Source organism: Neomonachus schauinslandi, chromosome 4, assembly GCF_002201575.2.
Source record: "Neomonachus schauinslandi chromosome 4, ASM220157v2, whole genome shotgun sequence".
Lineage (NCBI taxonomy): Eukaryota > Metazoa > Chordata > Mammalia > Carnivora > Phocidae > Neomonachus > Neomonachus schauinslandi.
The window spans coordinates 35,835,378-35,856,770 of NC_058406.1; the positions used below are offsets into that span (position 1 = coordinate 35,835,378).

The 21,393-nt window shown below is 52.5% G+C and overlaps 1 protein-coding gene across 1 annotated transcript; it reads left to right on the forward strand.

Moving 5' to 3' along the window:
• Positions 1–8,451: 8,451 nt before the first annotated feature.
• Positions 8,452–20,203, forward strand: LOC110575448 (fatty-acid amide hydrolase 1-like). Its single transcript, XM_021684443.1, is given in 14 exon segments — positions 8,452–8,529; positions 8,796–8,909; positions 9,118–9,267; positions 9,580–9,713; positions 10,279–10,485; positions 11,700–11,740; positions 12,158–12,210; positions 12,213–12,287; positions 13,478–13,603; positions 14,334–14,431; positions 14,753–14,852; positions 16,295–16,403; positions 18,281–18,426; positions 20,075–20,203. Coding segments are annotated over 14 exon segments (1,560 nt in total).
• Positions 20,204–21,393: the final 1,190 nt, after the last annotated feature.

The following is a 21,393-nucleotide window of genomic DNA, read 5'->3' on the forward strand; positions in this document are numbered from 1 at the left end:
GACACAAGGCTGTAGGGGGGTGCCTGTCCTCTTCCCTTCCCTGCTTCACCGCGTCACCCTTCGAGCCCCAGCGTGGCCTTGCCCAGCCCCGTGCTCCCTGGTGCTGGGGCTCCACCAGGCCTGACTCCCATCCTTGAGAGGCTCCGGGGCTTATGGGGGTGGTGGGACATTAACACAAACACATCTGCTCCCTGGGGGATCAGGGCTTGGGGAAAGGTTAGACGAGGAGGCAAACGCTGCCGAGGGGCGGTGGAGGTGGGCGCTGCAGCCGGTGAGGGACCACTGTGCTCTGTCTCCATCACTACCTAGCACTCGAGTCCTGCTCCTCCCGTCCTCTGGACAGTGCGGTGACCTAACTGGGCTTCCCTGCCTCCATCCGCACCTGTTCCCCGGTCCACTTTCCATGCAGTTGCCAGAGGGAGGCTTTGAAAGTGTAAATCAGATCGAGTCACGTGTTTCAAGGCCTAATGGCTTCCCATCCCACACAGAATAAAATCCAGTCCCCTCCTTGTGTCTTACGAGGCTCTGCGGGACATGGCCCTTGCTTACCTCTCCAGCCTCTAGCGTGTCTCTTCCTCTCATTCATTGTGCTCCAGCCACACGAGCACCTTTCCGTTTCTGGATCATCTCCAGCTGGTGGCACTTCAGAGCTTTTGTGTTATACGGGTCCCCTCTGCTTGGAACACTTCTTTGTGCTTCTGTCCATACTCCAAAGCAGGGGCCGTGTCTTAATAATAGAATCCAACATCTGTTAGCCTGTGGAGTTGATAACCCATTATCCCATTGGAAAAAATGGGCATTATTACTTCCATTTGCTAGGTGGGGAGACAAGTTTAGAAATGGTTGCTAATTTGGCCAAGGCCAAAGACTTACACAGAGATTTGAAGCCACTAAGCCAAACTTAAGATACTTTGCTCATTTGCACAGTCATCCCAAGCACATGCACTAAACATCCCAGGGTATCAGGTTCTGGGCTCGGTGACCACAAACACTGGAGACAGGAGCAAGGTCCATTCACGGGGCTCCTCTGCTAGGTGTATATCTCCAGGAGGTTCTGTCAGATCATCGTCCACCCTCCCTTCCCCTCCCTGGGGTTGCGATCGTTGGAGTTTAGGACACTGTGAGAATACCTGCTGTTTGTCCCTGTTAAGCAGCATCTTCTAGGGTCATCCCAGGGCTTTAGCCTATTGAGAGCCTTTGGGATCCTGGCCATGTTGGCCACTCTTTCTGCTCTGCCTCTCAGCTTGTCCATCCACAGGTATGAGCACTAGACCTCTTTAACTTCATCTAAGTCACCAATAAATATATTGATCGGATCAGGGCCAAGGAAAGTCCCTGGGGTGTGTCACTCCAGGCACACACCAGGGCAATCTGATCTGCCATATCCTTAAGAGACACCCACATAATCAAGTCCAGAGCCTACCAGCCCGCCTAGGCTGCCCCCTCCTCATGTTTCCCACCACAGAGTTTGAGAGTGGTAACCCTGGGTGTCTTAGGCCGGGGAGGCCATTTGGGGTCGGGGTGCGTGGGATTTGCTCTTATGTGTCCAGTACCCACCAAGGTGCCTGGTACTCAGTAGGTACCCAGTGAAGGCTTGTTTTGTTTTTGTTTTTTTTGAGAGAGAGTGAGTGGGGGAAGGGGGGACAGAGGGAGAGGGAGAGAGATAATCCCAGGCAGGCTTCACACCCAGTGCAGAGCCTGACACGGGGTTTAATCTCACAATCCTGAGATCACGACCCTGAGATCACGACCTGAGCTGAAATCAAGAATTAGATGCTTAGCCAACCGAGCCACCCAGGCACCCCCCCCCTTTTTTTTTTTTATGAGAGAGACTTAAGCATGTTAAATGCTGCTAGGAAGGAGCCAGCAGAAACACGTAGAGGAAAAGGTGGGAATGAAGGGCTCAACCACTTATCATTCCTCCATTTAAAAAGTATTACCAAGCACCTGCTCTGTGCCAGGCATTTTGCAAAGGGCTGACAAGGTCCTTGCTTTTTTTTTTTTTTTTTTAAAGATTTTATTTATTTATTTGACAGAGAGAGACATAGCGAGAGCAGGAACACGAGCAGGGGGAGTGGCAGAGGGAGAAGCAGGCTTCCTGCAGAGCAGGGAGCCCGATGCGGGGCTCGATCCCAGGACCTGGGATCATGACCTGAGCTGAAGGCAGACACTTAATGACTGAGCCACCCAGGCGCCCCAAGGTCCTTGCTTTTATGGAACTTACTTTCTAGGGAGGGAGGTAAGGAATAAGTAAACAAGATAATTTCAGTTAATGGTAAGTGCGATGAGGAAATAAAATGGGGCGATGTGCTAATGGAGGGGTGCCACTTGAGAAAGGATGATGTAGCAAGATTTAGGGTGCTGTAAGGGGTAGGGATGCTAGATTTCCTGGGGGAGCTGAGCCATCAGGGGAGAGCCAGGGTTTAGCGAGGGAGGCCTTGGTATGGGGGAAGGAAATGGTCTGAAAAGAGGAGGAAGGACCTGGGGAGTTTGCCAATGAGAGGGGCTAGTTCCAGAGACCTGTTGGTGAGGACACAGAGTATTAGAGGGTGGATGACCTTGGGGTTACCCTTTGGGTCGTGACCAACAGGTCAATTGCCAACTCCACATCTGGCCCTGGGCGACTCTCAGGTGCTCAAACTCAACATTACCAAACACAAACATCTCCTTTCCACCAATTCTGCTTCCAACGTCCCAGTCTCAAGGGTGGAACCACCACTCCTGGTCCCAGTGACTGGCAGCCTCAGTTGTGATGGGTCGCTCCTCTCTTCCCTCTGAGACAGGACTGGGTCAGAAGATCCAGCAAGAGCCAGAGGGCTCCCAAACCAGTCCCTCCTGCTCCACTGCCCCATATCTTCCCCTTGTTTCTGCTCCTTCTCCAGGAAGCCACTTGCGCCCCCTCACCCACCTAGGCTCATACTCCTCTCCACTGCTCCCCCGGCCTATAGGGGGCTCCTGGAACAATGAGAAGATGGGACGTGAGTCTGGAAGGGAGAACCAATCGACTGGGGAGGCTGGAATCCCAGGATCCCGAGTGTGGCCTTGCGTTACAGTCGGGAATGAGAGTCCAGCGAGGGTAACAGAAGCAGGGGTGAGGGCTCTGCCTGCCTGCCTCGGTCCTCACTTCTTGGCATCATCTCCCCTGGGGCTGATGCCTGCTCCCCCCAGGGTCCCTGCTTTCTTCTCTGCCTGGGCCCCAGACGCCCTCCAGAGTGAGCCTGTTCGGTCCACCTCTCTATAGCCTGTGAACTGTGTTCAGGGGGTGGGCAATTATCCTGGAAGAAACAGGAACCCCCAGGGACAACTCCATTAGGAACTGCCACAGGTCAGACCAGGGTTCTGGTGGGGTGTTTGAGGGGCAGGATGGGGGAGAAGTTGTGTGAGGAGGTCCGATCAGAGCCTGGTCCCCTGCCTACCTGCAGGCTTGGGCTCCTCTTCAGGCTGGTCTCTGCCCAAGCCTCTTGTTCTGCATTGCCCGAGGCACGAGGGCTTTTGCCCCAGGAAGTCCAGGTAGGGCCAAGAACTAGGTGGGAGGAGTTTGGCTTCTGCCCCGTGCAGGGTCAGGCTGGCCTCTGCCCCTTGATGTGCAGGCTGTGGGAGGGCGCTCGAGCATGTAGCTGGCCGGCCAGCAGGCAGGGCCCTCAAGGAAACAGTTGCTCTATCCACACAGGTTCTGTGATGCTTGGGGTAGCTTGGCTGCTGGTACTCCTGCTGGCCCTGCTGGGGGCTGCCCTGCTCTTCTGGCAGCATGCTCCAGCACGGAACAAGATCCCCAGGGCACAGAAGCGTAGGGGGGGGGGGCACTGCAGCAGATGGAGGCCCTGGCCCAGCGTTTCTGGCAGCAGGGGAGCGGACGCCTCTCCCGAAGGCCCCCCAGCCCTCCATCCCAATAGGCGGGTCCCACCTCGGGACCATTGCCCCATCCCCTTCAGAAGACAAGGAGCCTGGGGCGGGGGGCAGCCCCCTACCCCCAGCTCTCCCCATGCTGGCTTTTTGTATTGCTGTCAGTTCCTCCTCCATCCATGTACTTCCAACCCATTGAGATTGGGGGCCATGGGTTTTCTTTGTTCTCCCAGTGCCCGCACAGGACTCAGTAACGTGGCGAGTGTTCACTTGAGCTTTTTGTTGAAATAAGATAAACTGGGGGGGCGCCCGGGTGGCTCAGTCGTTAAGCGGCTGCCTTCGGCTCAGGTCATGATCTCAGAGTCCTGGGATCGAGCCCCGCATCGGGCTCCTTGCTCTGCGGGAGGCCTGCTTCCTCTCTCACTCCCCCTGCTTGTGTTCCCTCTCTCGCTGTGTCTCTCTCTGTCAAATAAGTAAACAAAATCTTAAAAAAAAAAAAGAAAAGAAATAAGATAAACTGATGGAAGCAATTGGAGGCAGGAGGTCTTCTTTCAGGTCTCTTTTAGCCCCTGAGTACCCCCACACCCCACTGACACAGGAACGCTGGTCTACACGTTCTCCTTCCCATCCCCCTGCCCCCGGGTTCTGCAAATGTTTGAGAGCACCTGATACGTGCAAAGCACAGGGTGGTCACTGGAGATGGGGTCATCCCAGGAAGCTCTGTGTCTTAAAAGGGACTTTTGACAGCTTAGGTGGGGACATTTCAAGGCACTGGGTCAATCATCGTGGCTGGGCTGGGACTTGAAGGTGAAGGGACTGAGCTGGGGGTGTCGCAGCAGACCCTGCCTAGAGTAGCAGAGAGCAGGGTGGGAAGGAGAGGCAGCCCACCTTCCATTGTGCTTGGGGTCTGCTGGGGGGGCCTGGAAAACGTGACAGCCCCTTCCTGGGCTCCCCAACTGCCCTACGAGGGGTGGGCTCATGGTATCTTAGGGTCCCCAACTGTGGTTGATGGTGGCAGACTCCCTGGGAGTTCTGGGAGTGGGGGTTGGGGATAATGCCTGAGGTGCTATCCCCATGCTCTGGAGTTCCTGAGTGTCCTCTGCCGTCCCCTGGATGGTGATTGATGGCCCCAAGGGGCAGCTTCTCTGCCCGAGCTGCTGCAGTTCCTGAGAATGTGTATTAATATTAATTGGGGCTAATTAGTTGGATAAATCAATCTGCCCCCAGAGAGCAGCTGCCCCTCCCTGGTTGGTGAGCAGGAAATCTGGGCTAATGGGGTTGCTGTGGTGAATCAGTGTGATGGAGAAGATTCGTGTGCGTGTGTGCGCGCGTGTGCACGTGTGTGTGCGCATGCGCGTGCACGGTGGTGTATTTGGGTTCCTTCACTGCACACACCAGAACCTGCTTATGGGTGCCTCCTGCTGGCTTTTTATTTTATTTTTATAATATTATATTTATAATATTATATATATAATATTATATAATATATAAAAATAATATATTTTTATATATTAATTTATATTTATTTTATTTTATTGTGTGCTGGTTGAGCGGTGTGCCCGGCTGTGTGCTGCTTGTGTTTGGTTATGGGCTTGTGGTGTGTGTGCCTGGCTGGGTGTGTATGTGTTGTGTTACAGGTGGGAGTGTGTACATGTAGGTATGTGTGGCTGGTTTGGGTCTGAATGTTTGGTTGAGCATGTGCCTGTGTGGTCAGGCGTCTGACGTGTGAGGACATCCGCTTCTGTGTAGGTCTGGGCATCTGCTTGGTATATGTGTGGACATCTGGTATGTAGAGCTCTTGGGCTGGGTACCTGGCCAGGGGGTGTGCGTCTGCTTGGCTGGAGGAGTGGAAGGGGTTTGGGGTGAGGTCATCCCTGGTGTCTCCAGCTTCTCCCCAAGGCTACAGACCTCTTGGCGTTCAGTACCTTATTCTCTTCCCAACAAAGCTGCACAGGTCCATCCTGGGCACCTTCCCCTCTGCCAAGGATACCCTCAGGGCCTCAGGTGTCCAGCTTTATGTCCCAGGGAGGTAGGAGGCTGAGACATAGGTCAAACCCTGGCAGGGTTCAAACAAATCCAATTCAGTTCAGCTTAGCAACATCTTGCAGAGGGCTCCTCTGGTCTTGCCTTTTGCTGGGCCTTGGAGACAGATTCATAATCAAGATGAATCTGACCTCCGACTTCAACTTGCATTAAAGATGCTCCCGGTCTGAGTGTAGCATGGTGGGAACAGAGCTATGCAAACTGTGATGGGAGGCAGCTCAGCTGAGTGTGGCGAGGGCCAAATGCCCGCAGAACTCTGGGACCCGGCAGGAAGGGCTTTGGTCCATCTGGAGAGGGTTGGGTGGGGAAGCCTTCATGGAGAGGTGGTGTTGGAGCTGAGCCTTACAGGATGTGTAGGAGTTTTCCGAAAGGAGGAAGGAAGAGGAAAGACAGTACCAGAGAGAGAAAAGCCTGAGATAAGGCAGTGTTTCTGTAGAGCGCATAGAAAATAATACTCAGAGTCCACTGGGGTAAATGGACAGGCTGCTCATGGCTGAAGGCTGCTGGCTAGGAAGCTCTGGTCACCTCAGGAGGACATGAGCCCCCCTGACGGCTGAAGGTTTTGATGATATTAAACATGTTTCACAACTGCTTTGGAAATATTAATAATACATCAATTAACTAACAACTTTAAAATATATTTTCTTTGATTTTTAAACCACGATAGGAGGCAGCACCAGTGAGTGCGGAGAAGGCCAGATGGGGCTGTGGGGCTGTGGGGCTGTGGAGCCGTGGGACTTGGCAGGAGGGGGATTTGTTCTAAACCAAAGTATATGTTAGAATGACTTGAAAGTGAAATAAGTTGAGGCTCAGTTCTATCAACTTATCCTAATAATTTCCAAGTGATCTGTTAATTTATAGAAAACTTGTGGGGATCTTTTGATGTGGCTCACATCTTTGGAAGATTTCCCTATCTTTCAAGGCTCTCCCAATAAACTGAGAGTCATTAGGTGACTTGTAGTCTCATTAAATAGAGACTTTCTGTCGACATCATGGATGTCACTCCTTGTATCGAGTCCTTGCTTGGCTTCTGCCAAACCTGTAGCAATTATACTCACAGTCCTCTAGCTGTTCTAATGCTGAGATTCTATTAATCAAGCATCTCTGTTGTCAGCTAAGTCATAAACATTGTTATTAGAATGCCATCATAAGGGACGCCTGGGTGGCTCAGTCGGTTAAGCGTCTGCCTTGGGCTCAGGTCATGATCCCAGGGTCCTGGGATCGAGCCCCGCATCGGGCTCCTTGCTCAGCAGGGAGCCTGCTTCTCCCTCTGCCTGCCACTCCCCCTGCTTGTGCTCTTGCTCTCTCTCTCTCTCTGGAAATAAATAAATAAAATCTTAAAAAAATAGTCTATCTTAAGAAAAAAAAAAGAGTCGTCCAACTGACTGCACCACCCAGGTGCCCCTGATGCATCTATTTTTTAAAAAACTCCTTTGTGCCTTAACATCCTCATCTCTACAATGGGGTGATGATTATAATGATAGTAGTCGAGTGAGTTCATAATGTTTACAGTGGTGCCTGGTACACAGCAAGAACTACCTAAGTGAGAGCTTTCACTTTATTTTTTTATTTTTATTTTTTATTAACATATAATGTATTATTTGTTTCAGGGGTAAGGTCTGTGATTCATCAGTCTTACACGATTCACTAGCTCTCACTGTAGTAATAATAAAACTAATGTTATCCTTGCTGGGCGGGTGTTTAGTGAGTTTCGATGAATTTGTTCTATTACGGAAGGGACACTAACTGGGTTGGTGGCTGTATTACTGGGCCCTTGGCAGCCCCGCCCATCCCACCAAGTCACTGGAGTGCCTGCCATGCCAGCAGAGGGGCAGTCCCAGCAGCCGCCTCCAGTGGCCATTAACTCCCTCTGCTTGCTCTCCCCACCTCTCCCCAGCTCCCTGAGAGGCTCCCATTTTTACAAGTGGCCATGTGAGGACAACTGCAGGGGAGCGGTAACCTCAGGGTCCCAGATGGACACTGGGCACTTGCCCAGAGGGGTGTCATCTCTCCAGGTAGATATGTAGGAATTGGGGGCTGACATGTAGTCTTGATGGGTGCCTGTGGGTCAGCGTGTGCTGGGATGGTCCCTGGAGGGTCCTACTGGCTCCTTAGGGCTGGGGGGAGCAGGGCAAGGGATGAGCTCAAGCTGGCTCTTCAGAGTCCTTGAGGGAATCAGGGGCTGTGCCTAGAGGGTCCCTGCTGGGCTGGGCATTAACCTTTTACCTGCTGGACTGTGAAGAGAGGGCAGAGTCCCATGGCAGGTGCTAGGGCAGCTGGGGGTGGTGGGAAACTTGTGGGAGTGGCTTTTTGCTAAGTGACTCAGAAGGATTTCCTTTTAGCCACAATGCAGCCATTGAGGTGCATTCTAGCCAGTTGCCCACTCTATTCTAGAGGGATCTGTGCCTGGACCCTTCTGAAAGTTCTTGTGGCATACAGGTGGGGGAGTTCTGAGCTCAGGCACTAAGATGTCCTTCCCCAGGTCAGATCACCAGGAGTGGGAAGGCTGGATAGGAAGGAAAGTTGGGATGTCGGGGTGCCCCCCTGAAGGCAAACCCTACAGAGATGAACCTCACTTCCATAACCCCTGAGTCCCAGAACGCGCAGATAGAGTCACGCCCACTGCCATTGTGCCCCTTCTGGGTAGCAACATGAGGGGGCAGGCCCTCCTCTGTGCCCAGGCTGGGCACTGGGGAGGCAGAGACAGAGGGAACATCCAGGACTTTCATGCCAACCTGGAGACCGATCAGGAAATGTTCTTCATGCTAAGGATGAGTCCAGGAGCGTGTGCTGAGCACATGGATGGGTGTGCAACTGCGTATCCAGTGGCGTGTGAGGAGGTGATGTTGAGTATGTGCGAGTGGACTAGAGCGAATCAGTCATTGACCTCTGCCCTCCCATCTCCACAGGAACCCTCCCTGAACCCCAAGGCCATCCTGGAGCTGCCCCTGGAGAGTCTGGCCCAGAAGCTGCAGGATGAAGAGCTCAGTCTGGAGAGTGTCCTCTGTAGCTACTTAGAGGAGGTGGGGGTCGGGTCAGGAGTGGGGTGGGGGCTGTCACCTGTGTCTTCCTCACAGGACGTGGGGGCCAGCGTAACATCATGGCACCACAGCTGGCTTGGGAGGGGGTGCATGCCACAGTCATGCTCTGAGTCAGGGTGCCGGGTGACTGAGTACCCCATGTCTGGCTTCAACCTGAGCCCCTTATCTGGTCTCCCTCAATGTTGCTCAGGCCCTGAAGGTATATAAGAAGGTAAACTGCCTGACGGATTTCCTGGGCGAGTGTGAGGAGAAACTGCAGGCATTGAAGAAGCCCAAGAAGACTGAGAGAGGCCTTCTCTATGGGGTTCCCATCAGCCTCAAGGACACCTATGACTGCAAGGTGGGCCGGGTTCACATGCGTACACGTATGTGTGTGTGCCCATACGTCACTGAGCCTGTGAGCATCTGAGTGTGTGACATTGGGCGAGTTATGTAATCAAGGATGCACAACTAGAAAGTGGCAGCTGGGATCTGAATCCAGTAGTCTGGCTCTGACCCACCATGGTCTTCTGCCACTTGGGTGAATTCTCCTAAGGGTGCAGCACATGTGTCTCAGAGGCGTGGAGTGGGAGCAGAGTGAGGAGGAGAGTCTGTCCACTGGGCTGTTGCATCCTGACCCCTATGGGCTGGAGTTAATGTCACTTCCTTGCAGGGCCATGACTCTACGTGTGGCCTGGCCCAGTTCCTGGAGAAGCCTGCGGCCAAGGTTGGGGTCATTGTGAAAGTGCTCAAGGCTCAGGGAGCTATTCCCTTGGTTAAGACCAACATCCCCCAGACACTGCTCAGGTCTCTGAAATGGGTAGGCGGGGCTGGGTTTGGAGGTGGGCCCAGGACTGACAGCAACTTAAAGTCCTGATTCAGGGCAGAGGGTGAGGTGGGGGCCACTCAAGCAGACCGTGAGGACCGAGGTTCTTGCGCAAGTCTTTCCTGCCCCCTGAGCCTCGGTTTCCTCATCTTATAATGTGTGGGTGGACTTCCTAGTCTCTACAGGCCCTCAGGCTCTGAGGTTCTGAAGAGTTTCATCTCTGTGTTTACCCCAGCTTTTCTCTCCTCTCCCGTAGCATTTAGCGTACCTACTCTTGCGAGGAACCTGTTCCCAGTTCTGACAGCAGGGCTGGGGGCTCCTGTCCTTAAGTTAGGAGTTGTGGTTGGTGTCCACTCTTGGTCTGCCTTGTGGCAGTGGGCCCTCACCTCAGCCGTAAAGGAGCCTAGGAGGGCTCAGCCCTGGCGAGGAGCATGGGAGCCAAAGCGGGCCCGGGGTTGACTCCCGAGGGGGTCAGTCTCTACACGGGGAGGGACGTTTCCCCAGTTAAACTTTCACCTCCCAGCCCTTTTCTTCTGCTTCCGTCAGCTTTTATTGCAGCAACCCCATCTATGGACAGACCCTGAACCCTCTGAACTTAAAGAAGACACCTGGGGGTTCCTCAGGGGGTGAGGGAATCATGCTGGCACAAGGGGGTTCCATCCTGGGCATGGGGTCCGACATTGCTGGCAGCATCCGCATACCAGCCAGCTTTTGTGGGGTCTGTGGCTTCCGGACCACGGGATACCGCCTCAGGTACTTGGTGCTGGTGATGGGGGGAGGGGGGCTCAGCCCAGCCTAGGGGAACAGAAGTCTGGGGGAGTAGAGGGGCCTGCTTGGCACATCAACTCTTATCCACTCACCTCAGTACTAGGGGAAGTGGCTAAGGGTAGGAGGGCTTCAAATAACTCCTGCTTCAGCCCCAGATCAGCACACCATGTCTGGTATAGGTGGCAGTAGAAAAGACCTTCCACTCATTCATTAATTCATTTGTTCATTAATTCATTTGTCTTTACATCTACCCATCTACCTACCTGTTCCCTTAGTCACTCATTGGTCCATCCATTTTCCCATCTATCCATCCTTTGCCTATTCATCCACCTATGCAGTCATAATCCCAGTTTCTATCCATCAATCAATTTCACTATTCATCCACCATTTAATTTATCTAACAAATATTTATTGAGTGTTTACTTTGTGACTGACACTGTACTAGGTACTTGGGATATATCGGCAAACAGAAGGACAGACATCCCAGCCCTTGACAAATTTATACACATTCTTCCTTCCATTCGTTAATTCATTCACTCATCCATTTATCTCCCCATCCATCCACTGCCTCTGTTCCTTCATCCACCCACCTTTCAGCCTCCCTTGCCCCTGCCGAGTACCTACACTGTGGTGGCCCTTGTGCTGGGGACACAGAACACTCTCGGACCCAGTCACTGCCCTTGTAGTGCTATTAGACATGCAAATGGCTGAGTCAGAAAGTGATGGGGCTCTAAGAGAGGGTCAAAGGCTTGTGGGAATTCACAGGATGAAGCTGACCTTTTCTTCAACAGAGATTTATTAAAAGCCTAGACTTTAAACTTTCAGAAGCAGGGCAAGGGAAGGGAAGGCTTCCTGGAAGAGGCAGAATCTGAGCTTGGCTTTGAAGGATGGATATGCAGAGATGGCGTAGAGTCTAGAAGGCTGTAAACTGTGAGCAACTTACTTTGCCTGGAGTAATACGTGTGTGTGGAAGGTCTAGAAGGGTACGCTGTGGAAGGAGCTGACACTCCAGAGCCTTGAAGGCAGTCAAAGAGATCAGACTTAATGCTGTGGGCAGTAGGGGTCATGGCAGGGTTGAAGCAGCTCCTCTTCCTGGGTGCTGGGTCCTGGGGAAGTGCTTGGCTGGCTACTAAAGCCTTGGGTCTCAGGCCAGTCCCTTCAAGTGCTGAGCAGGACTCTGGGTGGGCGGGGTTTTGCAGCTACTCTGGAATCGCCTCTGCTGTCAAAGGCAAGAAATCAGGTAAACTGGCTGTGCCCGTGGCCACACCCATTCAAAGATAACCTGTCAGCCTTCCTCCCAAGGACATTTCACTCAGCCCCTATCTCAGACAGATTAGCCCCACTGGTGATAAAGCAATCTGAAGGGATAGCATGGCTCCCACCCGGCCTCCCCCAAGTGCAGTGAGAAGTGCTTCCTACTATCTAGCTTTAGTCTCTCCTACTTGTCTCTTGTTGTTCTGCCCCAGCTAAGAGTCTCCTGTCAGGCACCGAGCTGCTTTGGCTGGTGTGCCAACTCTGCCTGTCCCCAACCCCTGACCCAGGTTGGCCCCAGGACCCTTTGACCCTGATCATGGTCTTGGGCCCCACCCTCTGAGGCCAGGCCGTGGGGGTCCCCAGAGCGGAAAGGATGAGAGGAATCTGCCTCCTTTCTGTTCAGTGACTACAGTGGCTGGCCCCATGGCCCGGGATGTGGAGAGCCTGGTGCTGTGTATGCGATGCGAGCCCTGCTAAGTGAAGACATGCACCGATTGGACCCCACTGTGCCTTTCATGCCCTTCAGGGAGGAGGTGAGCTGGGTTGGGGAGCAGGCCTGGAGGACTCCCACCTCTCCCCTCCTTTCTTTCCTCATTGACATGTCTACCATCTGACCATCTTCTGTGAAGACCGCTTGGTACAGTGACCAAGAAGCCCACATGTTCAGTCATATTCCCTCCCATCTCTGCTGGACACCAGCTGCTTTGGCCTCTCAGCTGCTTGGACCCATAGCTAATACTGCCCCCAGAGAGGGACTCCATCGTCATAGACCCAACACACACACAGACATAACACTCAGCAGGTATGGTTTAGAGAGTCTCCCCATCCATCCACTCATCTAGCCACTATCTGGTTAAGCTGGGCTTCCAGTCCTCTAGGTAACCTCAGCCAAGTCACATCTCTTTTTAGGCCCCAGTCTCCCCAGTGGTATAATAAAGAGGTTGGACCAGAAGATTGCTCCAGGCCCTGCCAGCTTTGGCAGGCTTCATTTATTCAACAACATTTATTAGTACCTACTATGTGCAGGCTCTTTGTAGTTCATCCTAACACTCACTCTATAGAATGAGCATTGTGCTTCTCATTTACAGGCAAGGAAACTGAGGGGAAATGAAGTGACTTGCCTATGATCACATAGCTAGTAACTGGCAGAGTTGGGCTTTGAACCCAGCCCTATCTGCTCTAGAACCCTCTCCACAGGGAGAGTCTCTGTCTACCATTCAGTCAATGTCTACTCATCTGATCTCTACACACATCCTAATGCAATCAACCTGTGATCATTTTCTGTCACCCATTATTTGCCTCTACTAATTTCTCCATCTCCATCCTCTCCTGGCTGTTTTTTAGCGTAAGGGTTTTTGTGTCTATTCACCTACTTACTTACCTGCCCCTCCTCAATTCCACCCACCCATCTATCCATCTGATCCTCTGCCCACCCACCCATTCACCATCTCATACATATGCCCATCCACTCATTCATGAATCTATCTACCATCTATCTGCCTATCTACCTCATCCACTCAATCATGTCCCCATCCATTTGCCCTTCCAGGGGTTTCTCCAGAGGACCTAGAGCCTGGAAAGTATATAGAGAGGCTCCAAGGGGGTCTTAGGGAGTTTCTGTAGATTTCCCTGGGTTGAAGACAGCTGTGGCCCAAGGTCCCAGTCTGGCTCTTGAAGAGGCCTCAGTCTCTTCTGAGACCCACCCAGCTCTTCTTGCCCACAGGTATACTCCAGTAACCAGCCCCTTCGAATTGGCTACTGTGAATCAGATGGCTTCACCCAGCCAACTCCTAGCATGGCCAGGGCCATGAGGCTCACCTCCAGGCTGCTCCAGGATGCAGGACATCAGGTAGGCTTGCATAGCCTGGATTGGGAGGGAAGCCAGACTGGTGAGGATGCTGGGCTGGGCCATTCTTGGAGAGAAAAGAAGTTATATCTGAGTCTGAGCTGCTAACATCACTGTGTTTTCCCTAAGTTTCCTGGAGAAAACTGATGGACTGCAGGTGGGGGCAGGGTGGGCCCACCCTGTGAGGAAGGCATCAAGATTTTGCAGTTTCCCCCTTCAGGGATGGTGACTCAGGGACTCACTCCCATAATTCTTATAGCCTGGGTTTCTGTTGCGTCTATCAAATGGCTGTGAGGAGATCCCTGTCCTCAAAATCCCCTTCCTCTCCCACCCCCAACCCCTGCCTCCCACACCCATTGGCTTGTCCTGGTCCTGCCTCCCCTTTGAGAATTGCTGGTTGGCGACACATGGACCTATGTAATCTTGGACCAGTCTCATAACCCCCCTGAGCCTCAGTTTTCTACCACACGGGGCGGCTGTCAAGGTTAAATGAGCTCCCATATGTGAAACACATGGCCTGGAGGAGGATCACAGTGAAGCAGGCAGGAAATGAGGGTTGCTTGAATGCCATGGCGTCTCCGTGGGGGGTGAGGGAGTGTCATGGCAGCGGAGGGGCTCAGGTGGATGGAGACCGGTGGTGATGTGCTATCCTCTCTTTAAATCCTGAGGGATGCAGACAATCCCGGGCGGGGTGGGAAGCGCTCCAGGCCCTGACTCAGCCTCTGTCTCCCAGGTCATCCCCTTCTCCATCCCCCGTGTAGAGTATGCTGTCGAACACCTGTTCGTGGGAGGTCTGTTTGCCGATGGAGGGGCCACCCTTCTGGAGAAGATGTACATTTGTCAGGACTCAGATGTAGGGCATGGGGCTGGGGACAGGGCTGGTGGTGACCTGAGCCCTAGGAAGGGACTGTGTGGGCCTGGGCTGGTGGGATGCCTCTGGTTAATTGTGTGACCTTAAACAGCAAGTCAGCAACCCGGGCCCCGTCTTCAGGATGTGCGTGTTCCAGGGGTGGTGCTGGTGGGAACAGAAGTGTTTCTTTGGGTCTCACCTCCTTCCATGGCTTCCCTCTGGAGTGGGCGTTGGGTGGGGATGAGAGCCAGTCGATGGCTGAAATGCTGTGACTGACCGGATACGTGTCTGTGGTTCCTCAGTGAGGGGGACATTGTGGACCCTTGCATAAAGACAATGATCAACACGCTCCGCCTGCCAGACCCTCTCAAGTGTTTCTCGGCCTATATCCTGAAGTACATAGTGAGTGTGGGCCGAAGGTGGGGGAGGCATTCAGGAGGGGAGAAGCCCACGGAAGAGAAGGACTCAGAATGGGGCCCAGAAAGTAGTGGGGGCTCAGAGAAGAGGAACTGAAAAGGCTGATGGGGGCCAAAAGAGAGTGGTGCTTTTAGAGAGAGGGGTGCATCTCAGAAAGAGGAAGGGGTTTTAGAGAGGGGCTGGGGGCCTAGAGGGGGCTAAAGGCTTTTGGAGGAGTAGAAGCTTCTGCAGAGCTGTTTTCTCTGGACCCCAGTCTGGGCAGACTGGTGTTGCCCTGTGGTTTCTGAGTGGGTCTCTCCTTCTCTCCCCATCTCTAGGAGCCCCGAGCTAGCCAGAAGTTGAAAGAGATTCGTGGAATGGGGTGAGTGCTAGTCTCCTCAGGTGAAGCTCACAGGCATCTTCCATGGGGGGGGGCAATTAAGTAAGGGCCATGTGGCTAGAGTTGGCATCCACTGGGGGCAAGGGCTGTTTAGACTTTGGGATCTAATTAGGTTTTTAGGGTTATATCTGACACTGGTTAAATTTAGGCTTTTGAGTGGGGTTGAGATTGGGGCTACTTTGGCGCTGGGGTTTGATTTGGAGTTAAGCTCTGAGCTCAGGCTAGAATTAGCTTAGGCTGGGGTAAAGTTTGGGCCTGAGTTGAGATTGGGTTTGGGTTCGGGTTGGGGTTAAGGTTGGAATTGGGGCTGGAGTAGCCTGAGGGCTGACTGGGGGCCTCAGGTTAGGGGAAGAACCTGTAGCTTTGGGGGGAGCCTGTGAGTCCCTGTGGCTGGTGGTGGTGGGGCATTGACCAGAGGGTGTGGACTCTTGGGAGCACTGGACAGGCAAGGTGTTTTGGTCAGTGAACAAGACACAGGGTCATTCCCAGCCCATCAGCTGATTTGCAGCCTGCATGGAGACTAGGCTCTAGCTCTTGGTTGTAATGTCCCAATTTGTATAAAAGGGAGTCCTCCCATGCTGACCTTTGGACTTCCGTGTCTTATTTATTCCCCCAGGACTCCCAAAAAACGGTGGGAACATCACACAGCAGTGGAGGTGATGTGTGCCTGAAGAGACCTCAAGGGACTGCTGGAGCGGGGGCAGCAGAGACCTGGGTGGTGACAGGAGTGGCCAGATTGGGGGTGGGCTACACCTGGATGGGGAGGCTTGGGGACATGGGAGGTTAATTTAGTCCATCTCTTTGGGGCCAGGATGATAACGTTGTTCCCAAATAATTGCAGCCTGAGACTCCCCTTCCCATCCCTTCACCTCAGCCCCTGGGAAGGCCCTGACCCCTCCTCCCACCCCCCAGATATCTTAGGGTGCATCTCACAGCCTGTGAATTCTTCCTGATGTTGAATGCCACCGGGCTTGGCAGCACCTGACCTTGTCTTGCAAACAGTGACTTCTGCTGGTCCCACCCCTCCCACCCCTCACTGTCCCTGCAGGAGTATCAGCAAGAGTTCATAGCCAAGTGGAGGTGCTTGGACCTGGATATCTTGCTGACACGAGCGCTGACCCCTGCCTTCTCTACAGGCCATTCTAGCATGGCATTAGGTGAGACGAATCTGGGTCCTGATGGGGTTGAGACCCAGAGCCTAGGGCTTCAGAGTCCTGCCACAGCTTCTGTGGCCTTGACCTCTGTCACCATTCACGATTAAAAAAAAAAATTCTTAAATTGAGGTAAAATTCAGATAACATAAAGTCACCATTTTAAAGTGTACAATTCCGTGGTTTTGAATGTATTTAGAATGCTGTGCAACTACTACCGCTATCTAATTCCAGAACATTTCCGTTATCTTGAAAAGAAACCCTGTACCCGTGAGCGGACACTCCCAATTTCCATTCACTTTTTTTTTTAAAGATTTTATTTATTCTTTTGAGACACAGAGATACAGAGAGAGAGAGCATGAGCAGGGAGAGAGGCAGTGGGAGAAGGAGAAGCAGGCTCCCCGCTGAGCCAGGAGCCCGATGCCGGGAGGGATCCCAGGATGCTGGGATCATGACCTGAGTCGAAGGAGATGCCCAACCATCTGAGCCACCCAGGTGCCCCTCCATTCACTTTTAAAATGAATTTTATTGAGGGGCGCCTGACTGGCTCAGTCAGTAGAGCATGGGACGCTGGATCTTAGGGTCATGAGTTCAAGCCCCCCTGTTGGGCGTAGAGCTTACTTAAAAAAGAAAAAAAAAAAGAAAGGAAAAAAACGAACTTTACTGAAATATAATTCACATGCAGTGAAACTCACCGACTTTCAGAGTGTAATTTGATAAATTTTAACAAATGCATATAGCTGTATAACTACCACCATAATAAAAATATAGACTATTTTTTAGCATCCACCACATTTCCCTGATGGCCCTTTGCAGTTCACCCTATCCTTGCAAACTGCAACCACTGAGCCGCTTTCTGTCACTATAGTTTTGCTTTTTCTGGGATTTCATATAAATGGAATCAGAAGGAAGGAGGCTTTTGGGTCTGGCTTCTTTCACTTAGCGTATGCATTCACCCTTAACGGGCTTCCTGCTGCCCCACTTTAAAAGGTAGCTTTGGGGCGCCTGGGTGGCTCAGTTGGTTAAGCGACTGCCTTCGGCTCAGGTCATGATCCTGGAGTCCCTGGATCGAGTCCCACATCGGGCTCCCTGCTCGGCAGGGAGTCTGCTTCTCCCTCTGACCCTAACCCCTCTCATGTGCTCTCTCTCATTCTCTCTCTCAAATAAATAAATAAAATCTTTAAAAAAAAAAAAAAAAAGGTGGCTTTGGCCTAGCCCCCCTGAAGTGAAGCCTCGGCACAAGGCAGTTTCGGGGCCAATGCTGGGGCCCCTGGCCAGCTCAGGTTCAGGCCTCAGCGGTGTTATCAGTGCAGAATGAAAACCCACCTCAAGCCTGGACTCCTCTTCCCTGGGCCCCCCCACAGTGGCTGCCCAAAAGCACATCCCACACCCGGCCCTGCATCCATGTCCTCTGCTGACATCACTGCCTCCTCTTTGTCACTCATTCCCTGCAAACAGGTGGCTGCTGCAGGGGAGCTGCCTTTTAACTCAGGGTTGCCCTCCCTGCACGCTTCAGCCATCCTCAGCCCTGTGGTCTGTGAAAACCCAGCTAACTTGGCAACCACCTCGGTTTCCTCATTATACACAGGGAAGAGCCAAGTCCGCCTCACAGGGGTGGAGAAGACTCAAGGAATCAGTAACGGAGAGAGGCCAGCACAGTGCCTGGCACTGAGGAAGGCTTCAAGAGCATCCATCCTCTCCTTCCTTCCACTGTGGGGCGGGCAGGAGGCCGTGGTCAGGTGATTTCCTGGCCCCAGACGGGGAACGTTGCAAGCCCAGAGGGCTGCAGTTCCGAGAAGGACCCCGAGGGGGCGCTCACCCAACACTCTTCCCCACCTGTGTCTTTCGTCCCCTGACCTGGGCTGGCAGGGATCTTCCTACAGACGTCGCCTCCTACTGGAGCCTGTACAATGTCCTGAACTTCCCCGCTGGCATGGTGCCGGTCACCGCGGTGACGCTGCAGGACGAGGAGGAACTGGCCTTCTACAAGGGATACTACGGAGACAGTTGTGACAAATCTTTCCGGGAGGTCAGTTTCCCTCTCCATACCTCTCCCCCAGGGGCACAAGCCAGGACTGAGTCTTGCCTCCATCCCAGTCCGAGCGAGTGGGAGTGGGGTGGGGCCAGTCATTCCTACTGTTTATCCTTTATCACTTCTGCTGCAGTTTCACCCCATCTCTGAGGACACACCCTCTGAGCTCCAAGTCAGCCTCTGTCCTTGTCCAGGGAGGATACTTTACAAAACCACGGGCTTCTTTTTTTTTTTTTTTAAGATTTTATTTATTTATTTGACGGAGAGAGAGACAATGAGAGAGGGAACACAAGCAGAGGGTGTAGGAGAGGGAGAAGCAGGCTCTCCGCTGAGCAGGGAGCCTGATGCAGGGCTCGATCCCAGGACCCTGAGATCATGACCTGAGCCAAAGGCAGACACTCAACGACTGAGCCACCCAGGCGCCCCAAACCACGGGCTTCTTGACACTTCCGTAGGGAAAGTTGACCCCAGAGGCAGGAAGAGTGGAGCAAATGCTGCTGGTTAGGAGCTTACCAGGGAACTGGACTGGACGCTCCTCCTCTCTGAGCCTCAACGTCTTTGCCAGGAAAATGGGAATTAAAATATCTACCCTGCAGGGTTGTCCTAAAGGTTCAATGGAAAAACAGTGAAGCAATCAGTATAAGGCTTTGTATATAGGAAGTGTTCAATAAATGCTACTATTACTAATTCAGAGGTGGCTTCACAAAAGGAAATATTTCCATGTGCATATTTAATGCATGATCTAAAATAACAATCCTGTCTTGGGTGACAGAGAGAAAGAGAGGGAGAGAGAGACTGACTCTGAAAAGTAGGTATGTGTCTGAGTCAGACATTAAGTAACTTACTTTTCTGGAAATTGATTTTAGTGCTAGAGTTACCCAGTGGAACTGCTGACCTGAATTCTGAGAAAATAATAATAATGACACTATCTAATGTGTCTTGAGCTCTTACTCTGTTCCAGGAACTGTTTAAAAGTGCTGTATATATATTAAATCATTAAATCCCCTAACTGTCCTGGGAGGCTTTACGAAGTTGGCAATGGGGGCGCACGTAGGTTAAGAGACTTGACCCCTGCCGCCACGCCACGCAGGCAGGTGAAGCGGGGGGAACCCGGACTTGAAGCCAGTTGACTTGACTCGTGACAGAGACAGATAAGGGCTTGTATCTTATCATCATAAAACAATGGAAACATGTTTGAATGCCTCTAAGTATGTTTGGATTTCATGGCAGACACTCAGGTTCAGTCCCCATGTTCCCGAGTCTGCGTTTGGGGTCAAGGTACCGCTTTCAGTGCAGAAGTATGACCGGGTTCTGGATCAGGGATTTGTACATTCTTCTTTCCTTTGCTGAGAACATTGGGTGGATACTTGTTGTTTTATTTCATGATTGCCGTCAGCTGTCTGCACAGGGACCAAGTTTTGCATCTTAACCCTGGAGAACTAGAGACAGATAAAGTCAGAATTGTTTTTCCAGGTTTCCCTGAGGGCTGAGGAAGCCTGGGACTCTGAGATCCAAGACATCTCTACCTTAATGTAGATTGGGGATGAGATGTTTGGACTAATGCAGATGGGTGGTGAGGGAGGCTGGGCACGGGGCCTCTGAGCGGAGAGCAGGCTCTAAGCCCACCCACCTTCTCTCTGGGCAGGCGGTACAAGGATCCGTGGGACTTCCTGTGGCTGTGCAGTGCGTTGCTCTGCCGTGGGAGGAGGAGCTGTGTCTCCGGTTCATGAAGGAGGTGGAGACCTTGGCCAAGAACCACAGGGGACCTGAGTGATTTGGTCACTCCTCCTGGAGGCCTTCCTACATCCTCACCCAAGTCTGCTCCTGATGCCTCTTCTCATGAATACTATATCTGACTCATGTTTCCTCTTCCCAGAAGCCCACCAGATTCCTTTTCTTTGTTGTCCTTCTGCATGGTTACTCAATACATGGACTCCTCAGATTGGCCCAAGATGGGGCACAGGGTGAAGGGCTCAATAAACATTTCGGGCTGGCTGGCCTTGTGATCTCTGGTCTAGGTGGGGCTGTAGCCCCTGGTGGCCTTCTGCCTCCCACTACTCTCCTCCAGCTCAGTCCCCCAGATGATATCCCAGATCGCAGCAGAGGGGAAAGAGCCCCAGACAGGGAGGCTGGTGACCCGGGTCCAAGTCCTGGCTCTGCCACTGGCTTGCTGTGTGATGCTGGGCAAAATACTTCCCCTTTCTGGACTTCGGGTTTCTCATCTACAAATCGAAGGGGTTAGATCTGATGAGGTCCATGGTACCTGTCAACGTGACTATTCTGTGACCTGTGACTTCTAGGCACTTCCCTGATCAAGAACTTGCCATGACTTCCGCTGCTGTCTAGAGAAAGTTCCAAAGAGCAGGCCCAAGAGAGTGAAACCAGTCAGAACTGATCCTAGGTTGGGACCCAGACCCAAGCTCACAGTCCAGTGCTTAGCCTGCAAAGCGCCAGTTTCTTGGCTTGACACTCAGCAGCTCCCAAGATCCTCCACAGCGTCCACCACAGCACAGCCTCCCTTTCTTCCCTCTACCCGGAGCCTTCTTGTCACCACAAGCACACTTCGCACTTCTGCCTTTGTACCTGTCACACCGTTCCCTCCACCCAAACACCTTCACTGTCTTCTTTGTCCTTCAAGCCCTGAGTCAAATGCCACTTCCTTCAGGAAGCCTTCTTTGATCCCCCCCAATTGTCCCATGACCGTCCTTTCATCTGAACTCTCTTGACGTCCTTCCCCGTTAAAGCTTACCCTTTCTGTATCTCACTCCTCTTTGCAGTCCTACTTCCAGCCAGCTCGGCAAACTAATGGACTCATTCCTCCCTGTGCTCGATAGCAGAGACTTTCTGGAGATAAAACCTCAATGCAGAGGAATAGATTTCCTCCATCCTCCCCATCCACCTATATAGCCATCCATCCTACATTTGTTGAGTACCTCCTCTGAACCCAAATGATGGAATTTCAGG